Source organism: Bombus fervidus, chromosome 8, assembly GCF_041682495.2.
Source record: "Bombus fervidus isolate BK054 chromosome 8, iyBomFerv1, whole genome shotgun sequence".
Taxonomy (NCBI): Eukaryota; Metazoa; Arthropoda; class Insecta; order Hymenoptera; family Apidae; genus Bombus; species Bombus fervidus.
The window spans coordinates 4200068-4227680 of NC_091524.1; the positions used below are offsets into that span (position 1 = coordinate 4200068).

The 27613-nt window shown below is 39.7% G+C and overlaps 1 protein-coding gene across 1 annotated transcript in view; it reads right to left on the minus strand.

Moving 5' to 3' along the window:
• The window catches only part of Pgant2 (polypeptide N-acetylgalactosaminyltransferase 2), a 205876-nt gene extending 179470 nt beyond the window's left edge, over window positions 1-26406 (minus strand). Inside the window, exon 1 of the mRNA XM_072008480.1 lies at window positions 26095-26406. Coding sequence (XP_071864581.1) covers window positions 26095-26184 — 90 coding nt within the window. The 5' untranslated portion in view covers window positions 26185-26406. The remainder of the gene's footprint in view (window positions 1-26094) is intronic.
• Between the last annotated feature and the right edge of the window lie 1207 nt (window positions 26407-27613).

Below are 27613 nucleotides of genomic sequence, written 5' to 3' on the forward strand. Positions count from 1 at the left end.
TCTGGAGATTTCTCTTTATTTCGGCATCAGCGATCACTCGATGCTCGCTCGCTCGGAGAATCGTGCCAGGAGGCTGTCGAGTTGCTGCAGATGTCGTGGCTCGCTTCGAAGTCGCGATTTTCTCGAGCCGACTGACGCCCCGACGAAACGAAACGGTTCATCCCGAGCTCTGATATTGACCGCCTCGTATAGTGGCAGCACGTGCTCCCTTCTATACGGGTTTCTCGGGATCTTTTAATCTGGTGAACTGGCGAGCGGGAAACGATGAGCCAGGGAATTGTAATTTTAAACGTGTAGCGAGGAAATTGCTTCGTAGTTAGTATAATTAAAGAACTGGTGTAAGGATCGTTGGATTTAATTGAAACACCTTCGAGGGAGATCATCGATCTCCCTTTTATGTGATTTATAGACCTCAGATTATTATCGATATTGTTAGATCCCATTCGGGATCGAAATCGCGTTATAGCAATATATCACTTATTATTGATATCACATTAAGATTACCAAAGGTACTTTAAAAAATCAGCGTTTCATATTTTTTTCGCTACTATTTCGAAACGAAAACGCAGGAATATAAAGCACGAATACCATTTCGATGGAAACGAGTGGTTCAATTTTGAATTGCACGCCGAGTTTCCAACGCAGTCTAGTTCCTATGAGATCCATCCGGAACAGAGCAGCGACAGAAACTCATTAGAAGCGATAAGTGGTCGGTTTGGAGTCGTGCGAGATGAATTCTGCGGACAGATATATTCAAGCAGGTATGCAACGGGTCGTTGGTAATCGTTACTCCGTTAATTCAAGTTAGTCGACTGTAAGGGTCAGTCAGCTGCCTGTGAAAACGCATTAAGTTCGAGTCGGCAAATCCATTTTCCGCGCGTCGGTTTCCGCCGCGGCGCGGCGTGGCAAGCCGCAACACCGACCAGCGCGAAACTAAACTGACCGAGCGGTGTCGGGAAATAAACGTGCTACGCTACATACTGCTGTAAATAATACCACGGGCTGTTGAATTTTACAGACGATCGATTCGTTGATCCTTGCACACGAAACTTTTCGAATCATGTTAATAATGTTACAATCTTAAAATCAGTTTGTTGTGCAAATTTAGCATAAATGGCGTAAACCAGATAACGATGTTTTCAACAAATTGTAGGATCTTTACTACAATTAGTTTATTTACAATAAATGGATTAAACAGATGTTGATTAAACAGGAAACGATGATTGTTTAATGTGAACTAATCACAATAACGTATTATAATTAAGATAGTTAATTTGCAACTCTCGTCACCATGGATTCAACGCTCTCTCTCACGCGGACCACACTCTCTCAACAACGCAATTCACACTCGCTGACTTCTCGATTTACACTCTGACTTCTCAACTGACACTGACTCTTAATTCGTCTTTGTCCCTTAGCAACCCTTTGTCTTTTGTCTTAGCCCACCACGCACGTGTTCCGCAACCGCTCGTTGCCAGGGTCACGCAGCCTTTTCCGTGAAACTATTCGATTGAAGGACCGATGATATGTTGTTGGGCCTGCCGGTACTTCGGCTTTCTCGCGACATTGTTTACAGTTCACCCGATATCTCTTAGGCCTTTCGTCCACGATACTACAATATGTATGTGCGTAAGCTTGAAAGTGAGATAATATGGCAGATTCTCGTTTCGACGTAGCAAATTTAATGCTGTGTTTGTGCAAATTGAGTCTAATTATCTACATATATATTGGCCACCGCGTAATTTTCGCAAGCAACGAGTAATTATAATAACGTTCTTCAATTATAACATCCACAAAAGATACAAATAATTTCAAACAATTATATAACTTGCACAAAATACGTGAAAATAGAGAAATGTGTAATATAATTTAATATTTATTTGAAATGTACTGACGTTCGAAATAGAAGACTTTATGCAATAATAACCATAAGATTGATAAACCTATATATGTATCTCTAGTATATCCATTCTGTTTGTTAGCAAAGCGAACATTTACATTTCTCAGAACATATCTCATTGTCACTGATAAAAAATTGGAACAAACCCGTGGCTCTAGTTCGAGGATACTTGAAACAATAAAGAATTGAAAAGACTGACTATACAGACGTCAAACACGATTCACGAAGAAAACTTAAAAATTAGTACATAAAAAATTAAATAAATTTCCACAAGCCAATCGTACATATTTCTCTAGCAAAATCTTAACATCCGACTCTAATAAAACGAAGACGTTAAAACCGTGATTCAACAGATTCAGCATCGTCCACTGAATATAACAATAAAAATAATAATCGGAAGATCTGTTTAACGGGATTCGATTGTCGCGTCCAATTAAAGCAAGAACGAAATTGATCGGATGCGATTAAACGCGGAATGCGAACGTGATACGACGCAGCGGATCCATCATTTTTCAACCGACGAAAGGTAGCCGATGTCCGGCGGAAAAACCGCTTGACATAGCTGTTCCTCCGCGGTGTTTCCGTGCTGCGACAGCGCAACTCGAGCGCACGATAATTATCGCTGGTGAGCAGTTTCGAACGTCCAACAGAATCAATTAACCGGTCGCGGTGCCGGCCATTGCGATCGATCCGCGCGGACAGCGGAAAGATCGATTATATATCGCGTGTCGTGATCGCGTAATTAATGACGCGTAGCGGAACGATTAAAGCTCTCGCGGCCACCCGTGAATTGCGGATTTTCGAAACCTTGCTGAAACCGGTCCTCGTATCAACTAGCTTATACGAAATTAGAATAATAGATTTTCACTGAAATATAATCGTGTGCATTGAAAACAAGCGTGGAATAAAGTTGAAGGATCACAGAAGAGAATTGTTCACATTGGAAATAGAAAAACAGGCGGTCAAAACGATACGGATCTCAGATTGTTTGTTTCTGTAGTTAGTGGAAATATGTAAGAGCTTTTAGCAATATTAGTGGTAATTTTTCGAAAGAGGATCCGATACACTTTAACAATTTTTAAGTGGGAAATGATAGAGATTGACAGAACGGTACATAAGACGGAAACTCGTGTTTCCGTGTGTCCTCGATATTTGCATGCAATTACGACGATACAGTTCTCGAGGTTGGCTTCTTTCCACTCCCCTAACGTGACATTTTACTTTACGGTACCGAGTAACGGTTTAATAAGCTCGGTTCGCGCTTCTTTATGACTGGCATAAAGTTCGCGCGAACATACTCTACGTCCGTTTCATAAAATGGACACGTAATTTTCCTGTACATCATACTCAGAATATAATATCGAAAATCTACCTTGTACTTGAAAATCTTGTATCGGTCACGGTTAAGCTTTTGTGTTACTTTCCAAAGATCGTGTAATTTATTGTGAAATTTTAGAAACTTTTCAGCTTTGTATACTGACTTAATCCTTGTACAAGTTGGATTATCGTTCTCGGGAAGATCACATTTAATTATCGCAAAGACATAAGAGTCTTCGCCTTATTGCATTTTATTTTATGATGATACAGCCAAGTTTCGTATGTCCATGTGATAACTATTAGGTTGTCCGAAAAGATTCTTTCGTTTTATAAGAAAATAATAATACACAATGTTTTTTGTTTTATATTAGTTTATTGAATTATGTACGAACATAATAATCATACCTAATTCAATAAAATAATATAAAACAGAAATTGTTGTTCATCTATTATCATCTTATAAAACGAAAGAAACTTTTCGAACAACCTAATATAATAAAGATAGAATAACAATAATAGCGTTTCATAATCCTTTGAAACACAACCCAAATGGATCAAACGGTCAAATTTACCACCGGAGATCGAAACATTTTTACTCCAAAATATTTTCTTCTTCTATCTTGAAACTCGAAATTCAGGTAGTCATGCTTAACACGTGGAAGATTGAATCATCTTCAAAGCGATATGCAAATTATCCAGCGAGCACGCAGAGCACACATCAATCCCTCGACTACGATTTCATAGACTCTTTCCTTTGCTTTGGTGTGTATTCGCGGAAGGGAATCGATCAAACGTAGCACCTCGGTTCTTTACGATCCAGTCCAACCTTCTTACCCCCTTGCAACCTTTACTCGAGAACGAAACGACTAGAGTTCAATTTCATGAAATCAAAGAATCTCCAACAAATTCGAGCAGTGTTGGAAAGCATCGAGTACTGCAGCGAACCTATCGGATCCGCATATAGAGGATAGCATTATCTCTACGTAGCAGATACGGATTTTCTCTCGACACCGTCATTAATTCTGCCTCGAAAGGTATCTTGAAATACGCTGTATACTTTCAAAGTATCGATGTTGAAATTGAAGATAATTTGGCCAGATCGCGTGTAACATCGATGTTACACAATTTTCAATTTATTTCTAAATACATTACAGTTTATTTATGTTCTCAGTTTGTTTGTTTACATTTTCGATTCGCTTATTAGCAATAACGCACGTAACAACTTATTACATACGTTCATTTGTATTCCCATATTTTGCATTTGGTTATTTATAGCAATTTATACCATTGTTTATTTTCATTTTCTGCGCTCTATATCGTGTGCCACAGATATACCATACGTAATACCGAAAACATTAATAAACATCTACTTTTGAATTTCAAACTGTCATCACAACCAGATTATTCAATAAGATATGCATACACAGAGAAGTAAAAATAAGACCACTTGTAAATAGACAAGTTAACGCTCCACCGATCAAATATCCGATATCTTAAAAGCCTTAGCGGTTCTCTTGTGAAATCTAATCAAGTATGTTCGAGGTACTTTCGTTTATTTCAAGAGCTGCTCCCGAAGCTGTATTTTCAACGAGGCAATCAGGAAGGAGCGAGGATCTCCGAACGGTTCTTCGCGTTCTCGTTTTGCCCGGCCCCGATTGTGCGCGATTGAATTTCACGCGCGTGACCAGGTTACTGGGGCGTTAAATTCCCGCTCGTTCTCGCGATTAAACCAACCAAATCGATCCTAACACCGAATCATCTAACGAGTACGGCAATTGTTTCTTCTTAAGATTCCAGCTCGGGCCACGTTTCCAGTGGATATTTTAAACACAGTGACACGGTGTCGGTCTATCGTATCCAGTTCGCATTTCCACGTAAATGCTGCGAGCAAACACAGCCCGAGTAGACTGCGGTTTCTCCGTGTTCGCATTCCTCGTTAACTTTGCTGTTTTCACTCGCACGATTCCATATACGCAACGGCAACTCGATCGATAGCCGTACGTTTAATTAAAGCGGCCGCGGGACTCGCGAATACGACACGTGAAATCTCAGCAAAAAGTGCCGAGCAGCCAAGTGCTTCTGAAGCGTGGTGACTTCATCGATCATGCTCTCTGTAATTGTCAGATAAATCGATACGTCTCGACATCTTTCGACGCAACAGTTGAGGTTCGTTCGCTTTAATCATTTATAGCTGTTTTCACAATTTCTGTATATCAGATGTACTGTAGGATTAATTAAAAAGAAAGACGTTTCATCTGTTACACCATTGTTATTATTACAAATTACAGAAATTTTCTATTATTCGTAATATATACTTCCAAGTGTAGTATCTTGAAGATACGTTACTTTTGTATCGCGCTGTATTTCTTTTACGTGTCCCCTTTTACTTTCACTGCGTTTTATCCACTATAGTAGTATAGGAACGTTTTAGATTTTAGGTGAAGGTCGAACCTATCCAGAATGCTTCGAAAGGCTAAACGAACAGAACTATTTTAAGTAACGAAAATACACAATATCTGCTGGAAGTATGGCATCAACAATTAGTAATAACTTCTTTTTGAAGAAGCAAAATTGTATTATGTAAGCATAGGTGAAATATATATGCCGAATTTATGCAAGAGGGATTCTATCGATTTATATGTAATTTAAACTGAAATAGATTTATAGTTCAGCCGGAAACTTTTGGCAGTAATTCATCACAATATACGGTAGTTAAGAACAGTTTCAAGTGGAGAGACAGACGCGTTTAAGTAGAGCTTCCTGCATCCTGAAGCCTCGTGACCCTGAAACAGCTCAGCTAAACGACCCTGAACCGGAACCGAGAATGAAAGTGATTCGGCGTTTGCAACCTTAAGTCGCGTTCCCGTCGACGCTCTCCGTTGCGCAATCGTGCCCGCGAAAGCACGCGAATAGAATATTCATGGACTAGCTCGACGAGAGGAGGAACCACGACAGCTACCATGCAACGTGGATAAAGAAATGCGCCGGAGATGCCCGACGTTTCTTAGGTACCTAATCGTACTACGCGCTCTGAGATGTTCCAAGTTTCGCGAATATGAATATTTGAATATTAAAAAATTCGAGAATTTGAAAATGTCAATATTTCACATTGCACAGTTCGAACATTTGAAAATTTCAATATTTAGATATTTGAATGTTTAAAAAATTTGAAACTGTTAAGGTTACTCGATGTTTGTGGAATTAAAGAAACGCGTGGGTAAATTGTAAGATATTGAAAGTATATATGTATTGTGAATATAAAGTACAATTTGTGGAATACAATGTAAGCTGGTCCAGATCCGCACGCTAGCAATGTTACTCTGAGACTAAAAGGAACGCCGAAGCCAACGTCGCACGTGTACCGCTTATGGTTTGTCATCGACGCATTCTTTTGTCTATGCTCTATCGATGACCTCAGCGCTTGAAAAAACCGAAAACCAGATGTAGAGTTTTCTTAAAAATGGCGATCACTTCAAGAGAAAGTCTAAATACATAAAAATTGGAGAGTTTAGAAAATTGTAGCAAAAAAATTCGAAAATTCCAACATCGGAAACATAAAATATGTTAATGTTCCTGAGTACGTTTCCTTTCCGCTTGTAATCAGACAAACAAATCGCGATGTTCCGCAACGAAAGAAAGTGCCATAAGGAAATGTGGAAGCGACGAAAACAGTGGAAATCGCGTATGGTTCGATTGTTCACCGCGTCGGTATCTCACGTAATTGTTTTTACGCGTTCCACGCGGCGAGGAAAGTAAATCGGTATTCGCGTACCTTCGCCGCGACGTGACAACGTTTCACGAGAAACAAAGCGTCGTTAACGGCAGGGGAGTAGAAATCGTGGGAGATATCCACTGCCTTAATTAACTAGGAACTTACGTGACTACCGCTAAAACGCTATCTCGGCTGCGGCGAATGTTAGTACGAACGTTTTCGAACATTCCGCCTTTTCAGTCTTTCGTTCGACCCGTTTCGCCAAGAAATAAAACGACGATGATACTATTTTCCGAGCACCAGTATTACCTCGTTACAACATTTCATTCGTAGCACTGTGCTAATTGCCACTGGTCTTGGTTCTTGATTACGATGAGTCGGTAACTTCTAAAGAGAGACAGAGAGAAAGAGAGAGGATTCCGAACGTTCGTCAGCTAATGAATTTACATTTACATTTTATCATCGCTGTCGAGAAAGTGACAAGTCGACAAATTTAAGTGTCTCCGAGTTACAAATTTCCAACATTAAACGGATTACAGTTTTTTTTTAAAATAAACAGCTATTCGTTTTCTTGGAACTCGATGACGCCAATGTTCAAGGTTACAAAAATTCATACTACCGCATCATCTCGGCAAAGCTGAAGAACCCTGCGGCCAAATAGGCGAAAAATTGCGCCACGATCTTGCGATTACTCCTGGTAGCTCGCCATTAACGAGCACAGAAAAAGGAGTCACAAGAAATTCTAGGACAAAAACTGAGATCGGTTTGGAGCACCGCGGTTTCTTCCGGCCGGCGCAGTGTCGTTTCTCACGGCAGAAGAAAAGTGAATCGTCGTTGCGTAAAACGCGGGACTATGCGACTGTTCCAGCGCGTCGCGATGAATTTCACGGCGAATAGAGCAGCGTCTGGAGAAAGAGAAAAAGCGATGGCCACGAAAGAAAAGTGACGCAAGATCGAAGACGACTCGAGCAACTCACGAGCACTCTGGCTCGTGTTTCCTGTCGGTCGAACGCACCAGGAAATTGCACCGATTCGTTGTTTTGCTAACCATCGACTCGACAATGTCGCCCGATTCTCTTCTACCGAGCGAGAAACGAACTTAGATGCTCGCGAAGAGTGTCTCTGGCTTTTTATCTGTTGGCAAGCATTATGGAAATAGTATGGAAAATAACATAAAAGATGAAACGAACGAATTAAATGAAACCTTGAAATGTCAAAAGATTCGGCTTAGATTTAATCGTATTTAATCGGTTGGGTAAATTAATATAATCATAGTATCATTTGTAACTGGCACAAAAGCAAGCATGCATTTAAATCGTGCAATTCATATAGCCCGACTGCAATGAACAGGATATAGCGAAATAATGGGATTACAGTGTGACCATTGAACACTTATCGCGATGTAGTGTTTGGAAATTTCATAATCAAATTAAACACGCGATTCCAACTCATTCTTCCATCAAAATTCGGTTTGATATATTCGATGTTCCACGTTGCTCGTGCCATGTGAAATTACTTTAAATAAGAGGAATGACCAGGAGAAGGAACGAGAGAAAGATTGGTAAAGATGGAGGATAGAAAGAAACGTGTTGAAATCACGTGTATCACGAAGAAACAGTCATGCTGAACAGGCCGAAAATTAATTATAGCCCGGCAGCTGTGTAATGAGTAATTTTGTTCTAATTAAGGCAGACTATTCGCGCGATGGATAAACGAGCCGCGGTGTTTAGCCTGCCATGCAAGGAACACGCGCAGAAGAGAAATGGACAATCGGATGTAATTAGTCTTCGATGAGATCTTTTTTTGACGCTCCGTGATCCTTGATAGGCACGAATCAACCAATTATTCTTTCAAAATGAATCCCGCTTGTTTAACAATGAGTGCAATTATGAAGCGAACATATTTCGTAGTTTGCTTTTGAGAACAACGGTCGAAATTGATTACACCTTTTCTCTCTCAGCTTACAGAATACGAAATAATATTTACATGATTGTCGTAAATGAATGTTTTAATGTCACAATACAATAATACATTAATTGGTAAATAAAATAAAATTTATAAAATATACGCAGATACGTGAATATGTAACTTTTAAATCACACGTTGTTATAAAGTATCTGTTAATTTGTATTCATTTTAACGAAGTTTATGGAATGAAATTTTAAATTAATTTGACATCGATAAATTCTCGTTAGTACTCTGAAAAATTAATTGCCCGGAACAAACGACGAATCACAGTAACTGACGCCAATTACAGGAACGCAGTTGAATTTCGGAGTGAAATCGAGTTGGCCCCTTGTTCGTTTAATGTTTCAACCTCCGAGGGGTGAAAAGCCAGCCCCTGTAAGCCGAGCGTAAAAAGACAGGCCGCCGTTGGATGCTATGATTTAGAGGACGTAGATGACACTTGTAAAGCGTGCATTGTTCCATCCTTTTTGTAGCCCTGCAGGTTCAGGGTAGCCGCGTGATACCGAGAACGCGTGGGGTACATCCTATTTTGCAAATACCACGCTAACGATTGGAAATCAGTGAAACAGGGCCACGTACAGCATAGGCGAGTGATTTACCGTATCCTGTTGACGGGGCGATGCATCACCCAGCGGCGGAATATCTAACCGAATGGAACTGAATTTCCTTCGTTTGCGTAACTCACAACTTGCACTATGTCGGAATTTTTTAACGTAACTACTGTGACCGATCTCCGAAACTCGTTCGTGATACTCCTATTCCTTTTTCAAACTGCTTATTAATATTCATTTCATAAGGCAAATAAAGAGTAAAATGAAATGATCAAATTAGATGAATTACATATGAGAATAATATTAATTTCCTGCTGCAAAAGTAAATGCTTGTCATAGGAATGTCTGCGGTTAACGGTAGAAAAATTAGCGGAAGCCTACGGTGACCGAACGTCCGGGCTAGCTTTAATTAAACAAAATTCGTCGCGACCAACTTCCAACCATTCGGCGTTCGTTCAAATTTTTAAATTGCCATAAAATTCCTGCTGGTCACCGTCGTAACGCGACTTGGTTTAATATTAGCATGAGATCATGCACTGTAATGTTAAAAAGTACATGTCACGCCGCGTGTATGTCATAAAAAAGACACCTATGTTCCTGTTGCTCTCTAATTCGTTAAAAAATACATTTGAGCAATGATTCATGTCAAAATAAAATTTCAACTACAGTAAATAATGGTCAGTCTATTCAGCTGAAATAGAAGAACAATAATTAAATGGGAAATAGAAAAAAACTGTCAAGTATGAACAATGCGACGAATGTTTTCGAACGTGAAAAAAAATACGTAGAGAAGGTGGCAAGATAACAATCGTTCAATTTGCGAGATCGAATGTCGGCGTAAGCTGCACCAGGGGCCGGATAAAGGGGCTTTCCGTGGAAATATAGCGACTTTTTTTCGCGACGTAGTCGCACACCATCGACCGTGCACGCAGCCTGCACACACGTACGCGGCTCGGCTTAACAAAAGGGTAGTGCACGATAAATCTCGCCAGGCTACTGAGGGGGTTAAAAATTAACTCGGTTGATGCCGCAAACCCCCTGTATCCCGGTTATTTATCACGATCTACAGTTTATTGTTCCAAGAGAAATTCTTGGCAAAAGAAAATTCGTCCCTAAGAGTGACACGATATGGTATGGGATACGAATCGCACGCCAAAAACTAGAGAAGAACATTTGTATTTTCCACCGTTACTTTACCTACGTAAGAAGTTAACAGCGTATTAAACGTATTAAAAATGAATTTTAAATTCATCCGAAAGTTCCTATGATAATGGAAACACGAATAACGGTTAGACCAACGAAGTTTCATAAAATAAAAATGGGAAAAGTTCGTGATTAGAGCTCGAGCCATCCCCGGGTTTTATCGAATATCCCGCGGGAGGGAAGAAGAGCTAAACAAATAGCGGGAAGCAGGTCGGAGTAAATTCGGCTGTTTTGTTTTTCTTCGGGCCTCAGACGGCCGGGAGGAGAGATCCTATTTAATTGTGATTAACGTGCAACCGAGGAGGCTACAGCCGGTGAAATAAAATTAAAACAGATAAATACTGCGCACTGCGGTATTCGCCGCGTTCCCAGAGGTGGTTGCACACACGCCACCCCGTTCTCCCCACTTGAAACCACTCTGCTTACCTCCGAACAACCCCTTCCCTCTATGTATGTGTACGCGTTCCTTTTTAACCCTAGCTCTTCCTCCCTACGTTTCGCCTTTCTGTCGCGCCCGTTCGACTCCATGCACAATGACGAAAACCACTCCTCATATTTTCATGCGACGAAACATGCTCCTCCTCCTCGCTTCTAGTCGTCGTCGTTGTTGGATTTGGAGTCGTAACCGCTGACAACGGTCACGCGAATGCCCAGAAAGCATTTCACCAAACAAAATATTTCTCTACGAGGATACCGCTAATGATACGGGTCCCGAAAAGTAAGGAGACGTGATATTAAATCTTCATAACTAATCTGTTTTACGGTCAGCATGTCCTTTCGTTGCCATTTCCGTTATCGTGTTAATCGTTGAACAACAATGATGCACGGAGTCGGAGAAAAGCAATTAATGTTTTTACGTCACCTATTTTTGCTCGATTAATGTGCGTGTTTTCTGCTCATTCGTCCCAGTGTCCTCGACAAAGGCTCCTTTATTAAAAACTTCTTGCAACTACGAGCAAGGATGATCTTCTTATGACGGTTTAAAAACCATGGTGGCATATTGGTTATTTAAGCTTGTTTAAACTATCTCGATATTTCAACGCAACATCAAGCTGCTTACCCGATCAATTCAGAGTCGATCGATAGTTCAGAGTAAAATCGTAATTCCGTATACCTGGCTTCGTCGGCCAACGAACGCTTCCACGAAAACATCGACAGCCAGAAAGGAACATCGTGTGCACAGGTCGCCGGAGGATCGTTAAAAAAATTTTAAGATCTCCCGCTGCCGTTCTGAAAGCCGTTCCAAAAACGGCTGTAACCAGCACGATTCCCCGACGAAGACCCAGACCTCGAGACTGGAAAAACCTCAAACACGAGCTTGTTTACATTCCCATAAACGCGAAAATAGCGTTTTACGGCAGCCGGTGCACTCTGTTCTTTTGGGCAGAGCACGAAGGCACACAATTTCGTGCAATTCTCGCTCGTGTTACCCGGGTCAATTATGTCGAAACCTTACCGCACACAATACCACTCGGCGAAAGCTGCAGGCTGGAACACACCGTGGGGTAAATTATGTCAGGTATCGGATACATTAGGACGGCATTGTCGTGTGGCCGAACGACGCATCGAGTGTCCGTGTAACTAGTTCATTGTTGGACCCGAGGCTCGAATAAATCTTGACAATTAACCTCGTCGAATCGCTCCCTCTCGAATATCGAACGATTTATGAACAATCTTGAGCTCTCCGCCGTATAATTGCGAAATTAGACAGCGATTCGCGGAATTCACCAAGCATCAACTACAGCGAGGAAGTAGCAAGAGGTAAAGTAGGTATTTCGAAACGTTTGGAATATATCCTCCGAGATCGTTTGCGGAAAAGTCGACGTGAATCCGCTTTGGTCGTATACCTTGACGGAATAATCATCTTTTACGGAACCATTTCGTTCCGTGATCATACTCGTATGACGAGTAACAAGCCGGTTAAAGGCAGCAGGTAAGAGTTTGTAAAAACCGCTGGCGCGGAATTGCAGAAAATTCAGCGCAAATACCTCATCGGGAGAAAGCTTACGGGCATTTCACGAACCGAAACGAGTCGCATACAGCGAGGCGCGTAAACTGAACGGCGCGGCGGCTCGCGCAACGGGAAAAGGGAAGGTTTCACGTCAACCGCGCGCCAGTGAACTCTTCGAAATACAATTTCCAAACTAATGGAACTGCGGTGTTTTCCATCGCTATCCAGTTCGTCGAGCGAAAACGCCGTCCATTGTCTTTCGTCTGAAAACCGAAAACTCGGAACGCCGCGAGGCGGCCGGCATTTGCATTCATTAATTACAGGGCTGAACATTTAAAGCCAGTCAAGTTAGATTTGGCTAGATTTCCAGCCGGCTCTCCTCGAACGGTTCTGCTCACAGTCGAGCATAATTATAGATGCGAAAGTCGAAGACTCGAGTTTCGAAACGTACACTCTTGTTCGTAAATATTGAGACACCTTACGCTTTCAATTACTATAATTTAAAGTTTAAACTATCAAGGAAACCGTTGATCGGCCAAGATTTTGCATTTGCACAAGATAACGATGCAAGAATTCATAAGAATAATTTCTATGAGTTGCAACAGTAAGAGGAACATACGAGTAATGTATTAAAGATTATACACGTAAGCATCTACAATTTCCTATAACATATCAGTAACTCAAATCACATTAAAAGAATTTTGTATGGAATAAATAAAAAAAAAAAAGTGAAAGAAGTTCACCTATGTTGCGTATATAAGATAGAAAAGTTTCTTTCGTTTCATAAGGTGATAATAGATGAACAACAATTTCTGTTTTATATTATTTTATTGGATTAGATATGATCCATTTCCTTCTATTTTTATTATTATATTCGTGCATAATTCAATAAACTAATATAAAACAAAAAATATTGTGCGTCCATCATTTCCTTATAAAACGAAAGAAACTTTTCGGGCAACCTAATACATACACGATACAAACATACTCTATTAACTAACATGTCTTACAAACTGCGATGTGTTTCGTACAGCTATCGGCACAGGAATGCCAATAAAAACGAAAAACTGGCGGCTCTCTGCTACCGTTAATTGTCTCGAATAATTGTAATGTTCGTACAAGTATAATCTCAAAACTCCTAACAGACTAAAATCTTAAACAGATTTTTTAATTATACCTCAGTACATATACATATGTATATACATATATAGGAGAGGGAAGGAGAATGACGAGGGTCCTCCAATTGGTTCGGTCGAAAGTCTCCCCTCAGGGTTGTCGCAACGTTGAAGAGAAACAAGAGGGAGAAAAAGATGGCTCGCCGTCTTCCGAGCCTTGGAGGCTCTGATACAGCTCTGTATAGTTCCGCGAATAACGATTCTCAAAACGAAAGAGCTGATTAACCGAATTACCGAATTCACGCGGATATTAGCGAATAAAGGAAAACGGATGAAAACGCGAAATTATATTTCCTTGGGTGATGTTCCCTTTTTCCTCGCAGGTTCGTTTGCCGCGCTTCAGAAAAATGTTAGCCACGACCCACGTTAATTATATTTAATTAAACCCTCTTCATGCGTGATCGAACAAGAGCAGCATTTCAGGATCTCTTTTTCTCTTGTTCTTTTCTTTATTTTTCTTTTTCTTTTTTTTTTTTTTAATTTTTTTCATGTAGAGAAAAGAACGATTTTGTTATAGTTGGAGCCGAATTCACGAGAGAACCGTTACACGTCGCCAGACAATTCCACGGGGGCGAATTAACGAGTGCCAGCTGATTCATACGTAGCCACGGAAGAATTAACGCTATTAACGAACGCCGCTGGCAGTCACAGCAGATGGTGAGGCCATGGCTAGAAAAGTACGATTAAACTGTGCGCCGTCGTGCACGCTGCCACCTTAATTAGTCCAGATTTTCCTTGGACTACGAAGAATACCGAAACCGCCCCGACCTTTCCTCTGTCCGACGACCTAATAAAATCCACGGCACGTTCATCCTCTTTCCGCGTAAGACTCTCCACACCGGGAACCAAGTTTTATTTTGCGGATCTGCTGAATTCGTCGAACCAATGAAAAGCGTAGATGAATCTTTGTCGTTGGCAGAACTTGCACACAGGTTAATATTCTCTCGTAGATAACGAGTGAGAACCGTAGCTTCTATTTAAAGCTGTCGTGAATCACACAGTAGAATCCCTGTAATGATGATAGTAATAATATTCTGGTTAAAACCGCGCATTATTTCTAATGCGAATCATGATTTGTCGCGAACCACCTTAATCAACTCCATAAATCGAGAAGTACAGAAAAGTGATGATGTTACGAACGCTATTTTTTAGACTTATGTTGAAATTTATGTAATGAAATTAAAAAATTACCCAAAATTTGATGATTTGATGAGGTTAGTTTCTGAGAGGTTCATGTAACGAAATATTGATCAAAAAGTGATATAAGGATGAACATCTCTTATCCGTTAAAGAAATTCGACGAAGCTCAAAGGCTTTTCGTCTCATTTTGCACCGTCAGTCCAGGCGGACGAATCTATCAGATGCACTGTAAATGGAACAAAGGTCAAGTACCCCGGTGTTCCGGTTCTTTCTGGTGGCCGCGGCGCAGTAAAACACGCGAGACTGATAATTGGCACTGATCTTACAGTCATGCAAATCACACGGGACTGATCCGCCTGGGAAACTGGATCAAACGTCGTGTTCTAGCACTGGTGGAACGCTATCTTATAATCAGAGAACGCTATGACCTCCCATGGAATCACAGAGAAACGGAACCGGTATTCATCGAGCGAAAAATAATTTAATTTTCACGAGATGACATATTTCCTGCTGAGAAATAGGAGAAGCTCGTCGAGTATTTTTCTTCGTTTTTATGCGGCGCCTTTGCCTTCCGTTTCCACGCGTAATCCTTTGCGAAAAAACGAGCAGCGAGTATAAAGAGCAAAGGCGCGAAACGGGGATCCGCGAACCCAATTTCCGTAACGTCGTGTGCAAACCCGTTAAAAGACAACTCGACGATGGGCTCTATTCATCGGCGACGTTCCTGTCTGCACTGTTATTGAACCTTCGAACGAATCGCCAAAATTTCCGCTTGCGCGGCTTTATATCGCGGTTTATCGTTCCCCAGTGCGAGTTCATGGCGCACTTTGTATCTATGAAATTATGAATAAAATCTCGCGGAGAAATAAATGAAATACAGAGTACTCGGTGATATCAGGACATAATAATTTACCAACTACATAATAATATTAGCGAATATAGAGAGAGGTTATAGACTTCTCTTTCAATTTTCGTCGAGTAAAATAATCAGATTATTTGTAATTTAGGAACTATCATAAAGGCATCTATTAAAGGTACAAAAAAAAAAAAAAAAAGAAAGTAAAACTTCACTAATAAAACTTGTTTAAAATTGCGTAAGAGAGCTACAAGTAAGATACAGTTGAAGAAGACAAAGGAAACAACAAGACGTAGTCCATTTTCAATTTTCTATCATCTGTATAACTAACATGAAATAGTTAAAAAGGAAAATAACCCAATAAATTCGAAAATATGACTTTTGAAAATAGCTACGAATAATAAAGTTATTGTATCGCTTCAAATTTAAGAGGTCTATCTTTATGAAAGAACAAGACAAAGACCAAAGCTCGTTGTTTGGAGACCAAAGCTCCAACAAATCAACGCAGAATTTCTAATTACCGGGAAAACTAATCAGCCATTCGTTTCAGATATCGAGAGGGGTCGCCAATGAACTGACGCGTGATCCCTCAGTCGGAGCATGTTGAAATCGGCCGCGTGCCGGCAGATTCTACGCGGAAAATCCTATTTCGACGGCGCGGCGATTCCCGATGAACGAACGCGAGCAATTTCATCAGGCTCGTGTCTCGGCTGGGTACGCGTATACGTGCCGGCCGTAGCACGTTAGTCCGACATTGTTCAGACAGAAATGCACAGCTTCGTGTAAACACACGTGCGATGTATGCACGCGCGTTTACAGGCCAGCTATTACTTATTACCAAGCCAGGTTAAGATATTAATCACAGTTATCCTTGGGAAGTCAGCGCGCCGTGTCTGAACGTTTTGCATAAAGCGAAACGAAACACACCGGAACGGATGTTTAAGGAAGGTGAAATGGAAACAGGAATTCGTTCAGCTTTAGAGAATTATGCGCGTTTATCGCGAATGTAGGAGAAAATTGGACTCGGAGAAAGTTTTGCTGGAACACGAATGGAATTATTTTTTTCAGTCGTTCTAATTTCTCATACGAGTCACTGTTTTAAATAAATACGCGCACGAAAATATTCGAATACTCGCAGAAACTTTTTACGAATATGTTACGTATGTCATATGAAATATAAAAGTTTTATAGGCGTATAAATTTTCCATGTTAAATGTCCTTGTAAATTGAATAATATTCAACAACGCCTTGTGAATTTTCTTGTTCTCATAAGTAGACTAAATATCATAAATAAAATACGTGAATATTCCAACGATATGGTATGTGACATCTGTTTAACGTCGCGTTTCAACTATTTTATAGTTCAAAGATGATCGTTGTCGGAGATAAAAAGCATTCATCCTGGACACATTACGCTTCATCTCGCGGTCGTACATATCTCCGGGAGCATTCTCCCGGTAGTAGATGTACTTGCGAGCACGCGGAAATTAAAGCGCGTAAAAACGTGTACGGGCGTGGAGAGGTGAAAAAGCGGCTCATGGTTCATTTGCGACGACGAGGAGATGAGTTGACGTGCGACATTACAGTCTCGTAACCGCATTGTAATTCCAACAATTCGCGTCGCGATTGCAACACAGCTCGCGATATTATTCCGTCTCCGGAAAGATTCTGCTGCTTTTAGGATTGTTATCGTGTAAATTGCGTCCCGCGCGCCAGTAAAACCCACGAAAATAACCCACTATGCATCGAATGTAGTTTGTCAATCGTCAGCAAATTTCGTTGCCGGATAAAAATTCGCTGTTGAAACTCGCGACGCGAACAATTGTATGGAACAAATAGTTGGATACTGACCGAATATTCTCGCCAGGCTAAAAAGTACTCGCGTATCGCGTGTGATGCAGTGCTGAACGAAAATGCAAGTCAAGGCTCGATAGAAGGAACACTAAGTAGAAGCAAAAGGCAGCGCGCTACATGCATATGCAAATTCGCGTGACGTCGAGGATAACCGTCTTGGTTTCCTCCTGGCCGAGGGACCCGGATCAAGACCATAGCCGTCGATTAAATATTTACACGGAACGCTCGACCAAGTACATAAGTACCAGCCCAGAGCGCGATCGAGATTAATTTTGAACGTGTTTGCCAAGACCGAGACAAGCTGGCAAATAAACCGATTAACTGTTTATCGAAACTTAGCTTTTCACGGGGCTAATGCAGTCGGAAGACTATTAACGGTTTGAAAGGGACGAGACCGTTCATATACACGGAAGCTCCAAGTTTCCCCCAAATAGTGACAAACTGGAGGAGTAACTAATCGATACTGAAACGGCGTTCAAGCAAACTATCATTGGTAATGTTAGAGGCGGCTTTGTCATTAATAAGCTACGTTATTAACAAGCGCGATGAAATTAATATTCTCTTTCTTAACGTTTTCTTTAGCAGAACAAAATCTATTCACGTGGTGTGAACAACTATCGATAAATCGACATGTGTTTCCGGCAGCGATCCAATCTAATGACAAACTGGTCATTAGAAAATTCACAAGGCAAATCGATGCCGGATTTACAGCGACCGCTCGTTTCATAGTGAACGGATGGTAACAATCCGCGCAGAAAGCGAATTTAAACGGGCTCTGTCGCATCGGTTACAAATAATACAGAGACCGGCTACGGTTGCGCCGTAGACAAACGCGTTCAGTGGCAATTACACGTAACCAATTATGCGCGCTGCGTTCCGGTTATTTAACACGACCCATGCACACGTCTGGCGAACCCTATTGCGTTTAATTGCATCGCATCTTCGAAACTGTATCGTGTTTGCACCGGCCGCTTTTAGGCGAAACGGATTTATACGCGAATCGAGCGAAACGAATTTCCAGCGAAGTGAAATGTTGGAAACTCTTTGACTTTACCGTGGAACTTTCAGCTTCTAGAAATTGAATCAAAACTCGACGCTCTTTCACAAATCCCATTGTTACTCGAATTCATAAATAGAGCGGACCGGCAACAAAAAAAAAAAAAAAAAAAAAAACAGAAACGAGACGCGTACCAAACAGAGAAACCAATCATTATCTTCTGCTCTATGAAAAGCTTCTCTGAGATTTATGAACCAGCTAATTAATAGACACGATTGGAAACGAGGTTTATTATCCTCGTTTCCCTTCGCTTTTTTTCTCTTCTTTTTTTCTTTCTTTCTTTCTTTTTTTTTTTTTTTTGCCACATAAAACAGACATGAACGTCGTTTCATGGAACATGAATAGCTGACATATTCGACGACGCACATTCTATGACTATACACGCATGCCACAGACACACGCGTGCGTGAGCGACCGATCACGGTAGAACAGGGTCACCAAAATGTAGAACTGGTCTTCCAACGATCAACCCTATTTTCCAGATTCTGAGTGCATGCATATACGCTCCCTTTGATGTAATTCGACACCCACAGGCAGAGCGCGCTAAACTGTGTGCGCACAGGCATGCTGATGAATTTGCGTTGCTTTCTAATGGCTTCACCGATTAATGAACAACGGCGAAATGCGTGCTAGCGAGCAGCAAGCGCCAGGTGAGCACGCGTGTTAACGTGTGTGCGACGAATCAGCAAATTGCTTTTCGAAATTTCGAGGAAATGTATAGCTCGCGAATGGATATTACATAGACGAAACCAAGCTACAATACGATATTTGAAATATTTAGTAGAGAAACTGAAGTACGATCCGTGGGAAGTGTTAGCAAAATTTTATACCTGTTACATTTTTTTTCTTTCTACTGTTACATAAGGAGAAAGCTTTTAGACACGAAGCAGCTATTTTAATTCCCTTTTTCATTTTTGTTGAAGTGGTCACCACTTCTAAAAACAACTCTACATCTGTTAAAATCTGAATTAGTTTTCTCAAGCACTAAAGCCATCGACAGCGCATACAAAAGACGTTGGTTTCAGGGTTTTCAGTCATAGGGTAACACTGCTAGCGTGCGGATCAGGATCAGCTCATAATATATTCCGAACTTTGTACTTACACTTTAGTATTCAAAAATATATATTTCCTACCTTACAATTTATCCACGCGTTCCTTTGTATTCACATATATCTAATAACTTCAACAATTTTTAGTTGGCACAGATATACAAAATGCTTAACCACAAATCCATTACTGTCCCTCACGCGCTTCAACTCTTTTACTATATTTTTTTAAATTAAGCTTTAAATAACTTATATTTGTATAACATTTTTTGTTTGTTTATACCCATAGAATAAACTGACAGAATCTGTTAAATCCTGGGATATCTTGTATGTGTGACGCGTATTTCATTCGTTCTGTTACTTTATATCCTATGTTTTATATTGCTGTATTTGTTTCATCCGACACTTTTACCCTTCCCAATATTCTGTTATCGATAAATAAAGAGCAAGTCTAGCAGAAGTTTCAAAAATGCGTCTAGACGAGTGGCTAAATTAGAATAGCGGATGTAAGTGCGACTTTTCCGAAGGGAGAAGTGTATTTTTAAAACGAGTGCAAAGGATACTGAGGGAGTTTTTAAATAGAAAGCAACGTAGAAGCATTCAAGTTTCGAAGTTTCGAAGGAGTATAACCTGTATTGCATTCGATCGAGAAAGTACAAAGTTTTTTTTTAAAAAAGATTTTTATTACTTCTGATTCTAGAACGAGTGAAAGATTTTAAGACCGAAAGTTTCCTTTGAAAAATCCGCTTTACCGCATATTGCATTCTCGTTGGATAGATAATATTGAAAGCCAATTGCTCGCTTTTGCGTCCAATAAAGGGTATTCTTTAAAAAGAAATACTTACAATCGTCCGATAACATGGGTTAGATGGAATCGATGGACGGAAATTAAAGTCCAGAACGGGCCGATAAAAACGATACACGGTCAACGGAACGGGACAACCGCGTCCATTATTCAACCTTTTTCATGCGCTTTTGTATCTGCATAACTCTCTAGTCTCCGTCTTCCTATTGTTCATCTATTAAAACGTTAATAAACGCTGCAAAAGACCTTTTAGAAACGATCAAATTTCGATGAATCATAAAAGTACTTAACTTTATAAATCTTACATGAAACGTCTGATATGGATTTCAATTTCGATAAAAAGGATCTAACGATAATACAAGAAAAATATATTCAAGGAAATAAACGAAAGATGAAATACATACTGTGAGACACGATTCCGTTGCAAAGTTTCGGAGAAAATTCCACACGATTTACGCCAAAGGGAATAAACATCAACGTTTAACGAGATCCGGTAACGCGAACACATCGTCGGACCATTTGCTAACAACACGTACTTCGCAAACGTTACGTTCTCTACCGTCTTCTACACGTCGTTTTTCATTCTGTTCTAATTTTTGTCGATGATTTTGTCAAAAGGAAACTACTCAGAAATTTTAACCAGCCGTCGATGCTACGTGTACTTTCAAAGTATCGGTTGTTTTACGAGACGTAACGTCGATATCTCGTAAAAAGTTTTGCCATGTCGCCGTTCCTTTGGGTATTTGTCCGAATATCGGTAACTTCTTTTTAATAATTTCACAGCTTGCTACGTAGCGTAATTATAATTCAATGGTTTATCGTAATCGATGAATAAATTAGATGAAAGATCGTGAATATTGAAATTTGCTGATTGTCGAGTTTAATGGCCGAATCGTTCTTTATGGAATTAAAGACGAAGACAAAAGAATGGAATGGAGATTTTTGAAAGGTAACGGAGAAAGGAAAATGGTTTTCGCGGATCCACGAGGCTTGTGTCCCGAATGCTCGATGATGCAATCATCGTAACTCGACAGAGACGCGCGGAAACGTTTCTATCGTGGCTTTCGAGTTTAATGGCCGAATCGTTTCCTGCAGGATCGCGCGATTAGTCCGCTCCATTAGAGCGTCAGCGATTAACGCTGCGCCGCCGACGATAGAAAATCGTGGTCGAACGGTAGGAATCGTTCTTCGCATGGATCCGGATCGACGACGTAGTTTTCCACGCCCGGGGAAAAAAACGCAGTCACGCGGTAGCCTTTTCAGCCTCGTCGTAAAAGTGGATCAACCGCGATTTCGTTACTCGCTTACACATCGTCAATGGAGACCGATCAGATTTTAGCGATTTTACAACAACCGAACTTAATGTCGTTTCTAATAGAAAAATTCAATTACTTCGATTACTACGATTAACGGTGTGTCGATTTAAAGCTCCATAATTCACGCAACTAATAATTCCAACATCAAATCAAAGCGTGCTCGCATTGGCTACGAATTCAAATACGAATTTCACATTCCAATTTTAATAGTAATATCGCTACGACCGGATCGATCACATTTTATCGAACCATTGAATCCATTACATTATTTCGAATAATAATAAGAATCTTACTTTGAAACAAAGATACTGGAATAGCTGGTCGCTTAAAATTTTATTCGAACGAATGATCATTTCTCGCCGTTTTAAGGAATGTTCTACGTTTTCAATGGTTAATTACTTCCTATAGATATTCCTGGAAACGAAAGCCCAGTCATTTGTCCTAACGATAACGACTCGTGGAAAAATGTAAAAGCTATCTGTCGAAGGACGAGAAAATTATCTTGCGTTACATGTTTCCGCTAACGACAGTCGTTGTTTCGGAAGCAAGCAACGTTCGACGAATTGTTCGTGACTCGTGAATCAAAAAACCGTCTCGATAACGGTCACCATAATTTGGAACTTCTCCGAAACTGTCGGGATCGCTTTCACTTTGCTGCCCAACGCGTAACGGATCGTCCATTACGTTCATTTCTCATTCCTAACGGTAGATTTTTCGATCATTCGAAATCTGGATCGAGATGACAACGCGACACGACGAATAAATACGAGAAGGTTGAAAAGTGAAATTACGCAGAAAGAGGAAACGAAGAGTCGATACGATACTCGAGAGTGGAGGAGAGTTAATTTTTTATGCATTCCTCCGACGCAATTGTACTTTCCTTTCTTTTTTATCTTTTTCTTCCGTGAAATTGCATGACCTGAATTTCGATCAAGAGGAAAAAAACAAATAGCGTTTATTGAAAAAATAATCGGAAATCTCACGACACAGATGTAGATGAATTTGGATTTATATGGACGATGGTTTAATAACGTGGCGATATTTTATCAGAAGAAAGAACGTTAATACATCTACGGTGCAGTCGCAACGCACCGCATTCCAGGTCGAACGAAACCAGAAAATTACAGGACTATAAATCAGAAAATGTTGCGGTATATGAAATGCCGTTCGTCGATACACGAGACCGTTTTAATATCACACTCAAAAATATGATTATGATTATTGACCTCCTTCCTTTCATTTTGTTTCGATAATAAAAATGGAAGAATACAAAATAACCGAGGGAATGAATAAGTTTGAAATAAAAGATCGAATAATATTTCAGTGTTTCTCGCTGTCGATCTTTCCTAAATGGTTAAAGCAAAGGTCGTTGAAGCACGAAGCACGGAAAAATTCGGTGAACATCCGCGTTAATTTCACGAGATATTGCACGCAAATAACTCGGGCACAACAAATTCCAAAATTTTTCATGTACCAAACGCATCCTATTACGAAATATTCGAGTCGATCAAAATTTTCATTCAAATTTGTTCGTAAAAATGAATTTACATCGGCTTTCAGCCTATTCAGAGCTATAATTAAAACAGCTATAAAATGTAAAAATTACATTTCTACTTACGTATCTTGCACTTTTTTTTTTTGTTAAAAATTAATTATTTGTGATTCAAATCGTGGCGTTACACGAGTCAAAAATAAATTCGCACAAGGTTTCTGTGCTTTATTCACCAGTTGCTTGGAAGTTGAATACACTACTACCAGGGACGCGTGCACGTGCCACGCTCGCTGGGTCCATTCACGAGGCCGTAAACACATCAGTCAATCTTTCAAGCCTGGAGTCGCACTAATGCATGCAGGGTAAACGGTCTTTACAAGAGCTAATGCAAATTTTCCGATACCGTCTCGTTGAATTGCGTTCTCGAAGATCTATGTGTGTACGTATGATATACAAACATACGTATTTAAAAGCTTTTCTATGAAAATACAAAGGTTTAAAATACAGAAACATGCAGGAAATTTTCCAGTAAACTTCGTTCTATTAATTTGGAAATTAAGGATTTGTAATTACGAAGAGAAAATTTAAAACAGAAATTTATTATGCGCCAAATTTGAAATGCAAAATAAATTTAAACAGTATTAAGGTTTTATACTGCTAACACGCTTTTAAAATGCACGAAAGAAAATATTTGCCAGATTGTTTGACGTATAAAATTCTTTCTATAGCAATGTACGAGCTATAATTTGCCACGTCTCTTTTCAAGTATCGCACCTAATGGTTCGCGGAAATCATCGGCTCGTGAAGCAAGGCTTCGCGATTTATTCACCGCGTAAGATAAATATCTGTTACCAGAGCGGCTGAATAGCATCGAGAATCACTTTCACTCTCTTTTCCGCGGCTCGCACGGGTTACTCGCTGCATTGCCTCTAATTAACGTGTTTACGAGAAGGAGTAATAAGAACGGGCTGGGAGCGAGTTACAAAATCGTGGAAAATCGCGGTTTTCGAATGATGAATATGCCTTGATGTAGGAAAGCAATTTAAAGTGCAGTAGACAGAAGTTAATTTTCGTCCCTAAAAGAGAACTTAGAGGAGTTTCAGGATCAAAGGATACTAAACTTTCTGTCATTTGTAATTAATATCACGTTGAGTTTCTTTGATATTATCCTATTACGAGTTTGAGAAATCTTATTAACAATAGAAATTCATAATAATATGTAATATACATAAAGTAATTGTTGTACGAAAAAATTAATCGAAAATAAAGAATAAATAAATAAAGTTTTTTAAATAAGACTCCGTTTTTAAGAAGTTAATTTTACAAATATATCAAGCACGTGTGTAGTCAACTGAGATACTGATACGCTGAACAGCTCGTACTATTAAGAAATTGGAATTGGTAGGTAACAAAATCCAACGTTAATCATACTTAGAACTATAAATATGAATAGAAAGAAAGATGTCCACGAAACAAATTAGAAAAGGAAATCTCAAATAAAACCTATTGAATAATAGTACAATTTACGGAACATTTTGTATATACCAAATACATATATGCATACAGTATCAAATAAAGTATGACACGAAACGTAAACATGTGTATATGTTTATTTTGCATGTTGATTACATATATAATCAACATACACAATTTACGAATATGAATGTTAGATTGCAAAACATAACGGCGTATGTTCGAATCGGCGAGATCCTGGAACAGGCCATTGGTATTGTTTTTAAAACCGCACGAACGATCGTATGTTACTAATAAAGGCTTAACAAGCGGCAGAATCCGGCTGCAAACGCCGACGTTACTTGCCGCGTGTTAACCATTTGCCATACTTCGCGTTACATTCCCTGTGAACTCGTTTAATTCCCAACCTCCGCATGACACATAAACGGGTCACATAATAACCGTTCCAGATTCAAATACAAGATCGATTCAAATGACACCACGAAAGATAACTTTCGTATTATATCACGAAGAAAATTGAGACAACGTTACGAATACTCACATCTTCTACATTCAACGTTCCACGTTTCACGGCTCGACGAACACGACGACAAAGCATTTGGACGGAGAATCGTATTTTCGTCGTCGCAGAATCGCTTCCGATTCCATTATTAAAATATCGCGAACCACCGTGCGAAAATAAAAAGATATTATGAAACAGAGTTCAACATCTCATAAATATAGTATATACAGTGGCTACAAAAAGTATTTATACATATTACTGTTTTTCAATGAAGCGTTTATCAGTATCCAAATTACATTTTCATAACATTAATTTTATGTAGTCATATCAAAGTACTACCAAATGATACGAATCTTAATATAACTTTTGGCTTAACATGCATAAATGCTGTAATAAATATAATAGTATACAAACTGAACATATTATCACACACTATTACAAAACTAACTTTTAAACATAAATGATAATATACATAAACATAAACATCGTTAGTCTGTGAACTATGTGAATTTCTGGCATTCGATGTTTGTAAATAACAGAGCCTCCCTCGATTCATTAATCGATTCATTAATCGATGTCATCAATCGATGACATTTCACGATTTCTTTCCTCGATGTATCGCAAATCACAGAAATTCGAGCAGCGTGTGCTTACAATGAAAGGGGAGCGTGGCTTTCGCGTGGGGCTGCGCTCCGATCGTCGAACGTCGCGCACATGGCGGCCAAGATCACGCAACCGGAATTACGCTCATGACAAGAGATAATTCATTGACATACCTTGGTATCTCGCGACGTGTGGTAGTAATAAACAAAGGCGAACATCCACGCGCATGACAGCAGCAACACAATTTTCACATTTCGCCGCATCTCTGGTCGTGTATCTTGTTCAATCTCGCCCCTCGTCCTCGTCTACTATCGGTGATCTTGACCACCTCGTATGTCCACGTTTCACGCGCGATGTTTCGTTCGGAAAAAACGGACCACGCACACCCGCCGCCGAGTACGCACCGCAACACCGTGGACGAACACCACTAACGTGAACGAACCGGCAGCCGAAGCCATACTGTCCGGCTTCGAAGAGAACGGCGGCTATGCGGTTACTGCGAACGCGCCGAAGCTTCCCAATCCCCACGCCAGGCGGCGCCTCAAGCGCAGCTTGTAGGCTATGACGCCCACTGGCCTCGTTAGCGCGAAATTTCGAATCTTACAGTATAGCCCGCCGAATTCTTATATCGGTTTCATGCTGACCTCTCTATGCAACGCGATGCAATTGCTCACGAATCTTTTCGTATATACTGATTCACGAAAGTATTCCAACATTTATAGATATCTTTCATGGATATATTATGTGTATTATAGGAAATACCTTGAGCGATATTATAGAGCACTGCTACATGATTATATTAATAAAGTGTGAAAATAATCTGAAAATATATGTAAAAATTAAGATATTCATATGTCGGGTTATCATTTGAGTTAGGGGCGTATAATGAATTTTCATGGGAATTAGTCATCGTTGTTATGTACTATCGATTGTTTTTAACGAGAGCTATTTAATTAATTCATACCTCTGTTAGGTACACGTCCCTCCTGTGACCTAGGCTACGTTCCTAATGTCTTTTCATCTCCGACACATATATGTAGAGATCACAAAAATGTTTAAGCAGTAAATTATCTATTATATTAATAAGTCTTAATATTCAGTGGAAACATATTTAACGCTTATGAGTAATCACGCCGTATATTAATTTTTTATAAATATATATGTTTGTAATAAATATTTTGTAATTTCCATATACATTTCCGGATTAGTTTTAAATTTTATCACTATAATCATGACAGTTATGTCTCGTTACACGTATTAATGTTTTACATATATATCACATACAATGTGTACATAAAAGTATTTTATAGTAAATACTGGAATATTTTCGTAGCTGAGTGTATACGCAAATCATATCGCAGGAATAATTTAATGGTCGTATCTCCGGAAAAGCAACTTCACATAAAGGCCTTTTCTAGACCTTCAACTATAATTCCTTCGTTTATTCTGAAAACTTTTCTATGCGTGCTTTGGTTATTTTGATTTCATGGTGAATCATGTGAATGTGAGGAAATACGCAATACGGTCCTTGAGCAACTACGTTATCAAAGCTTATTCTTGTATATTTTCAGATCTTCTTGTTTAAATTGCGGAAACGTATTTTTACAGATCCAAATTAAAACCTAATCCAAATTTTAAGCACATTGATGGAAGCCAAAAGCAGCTTCCACTCACCGATCATCGAAATCACTG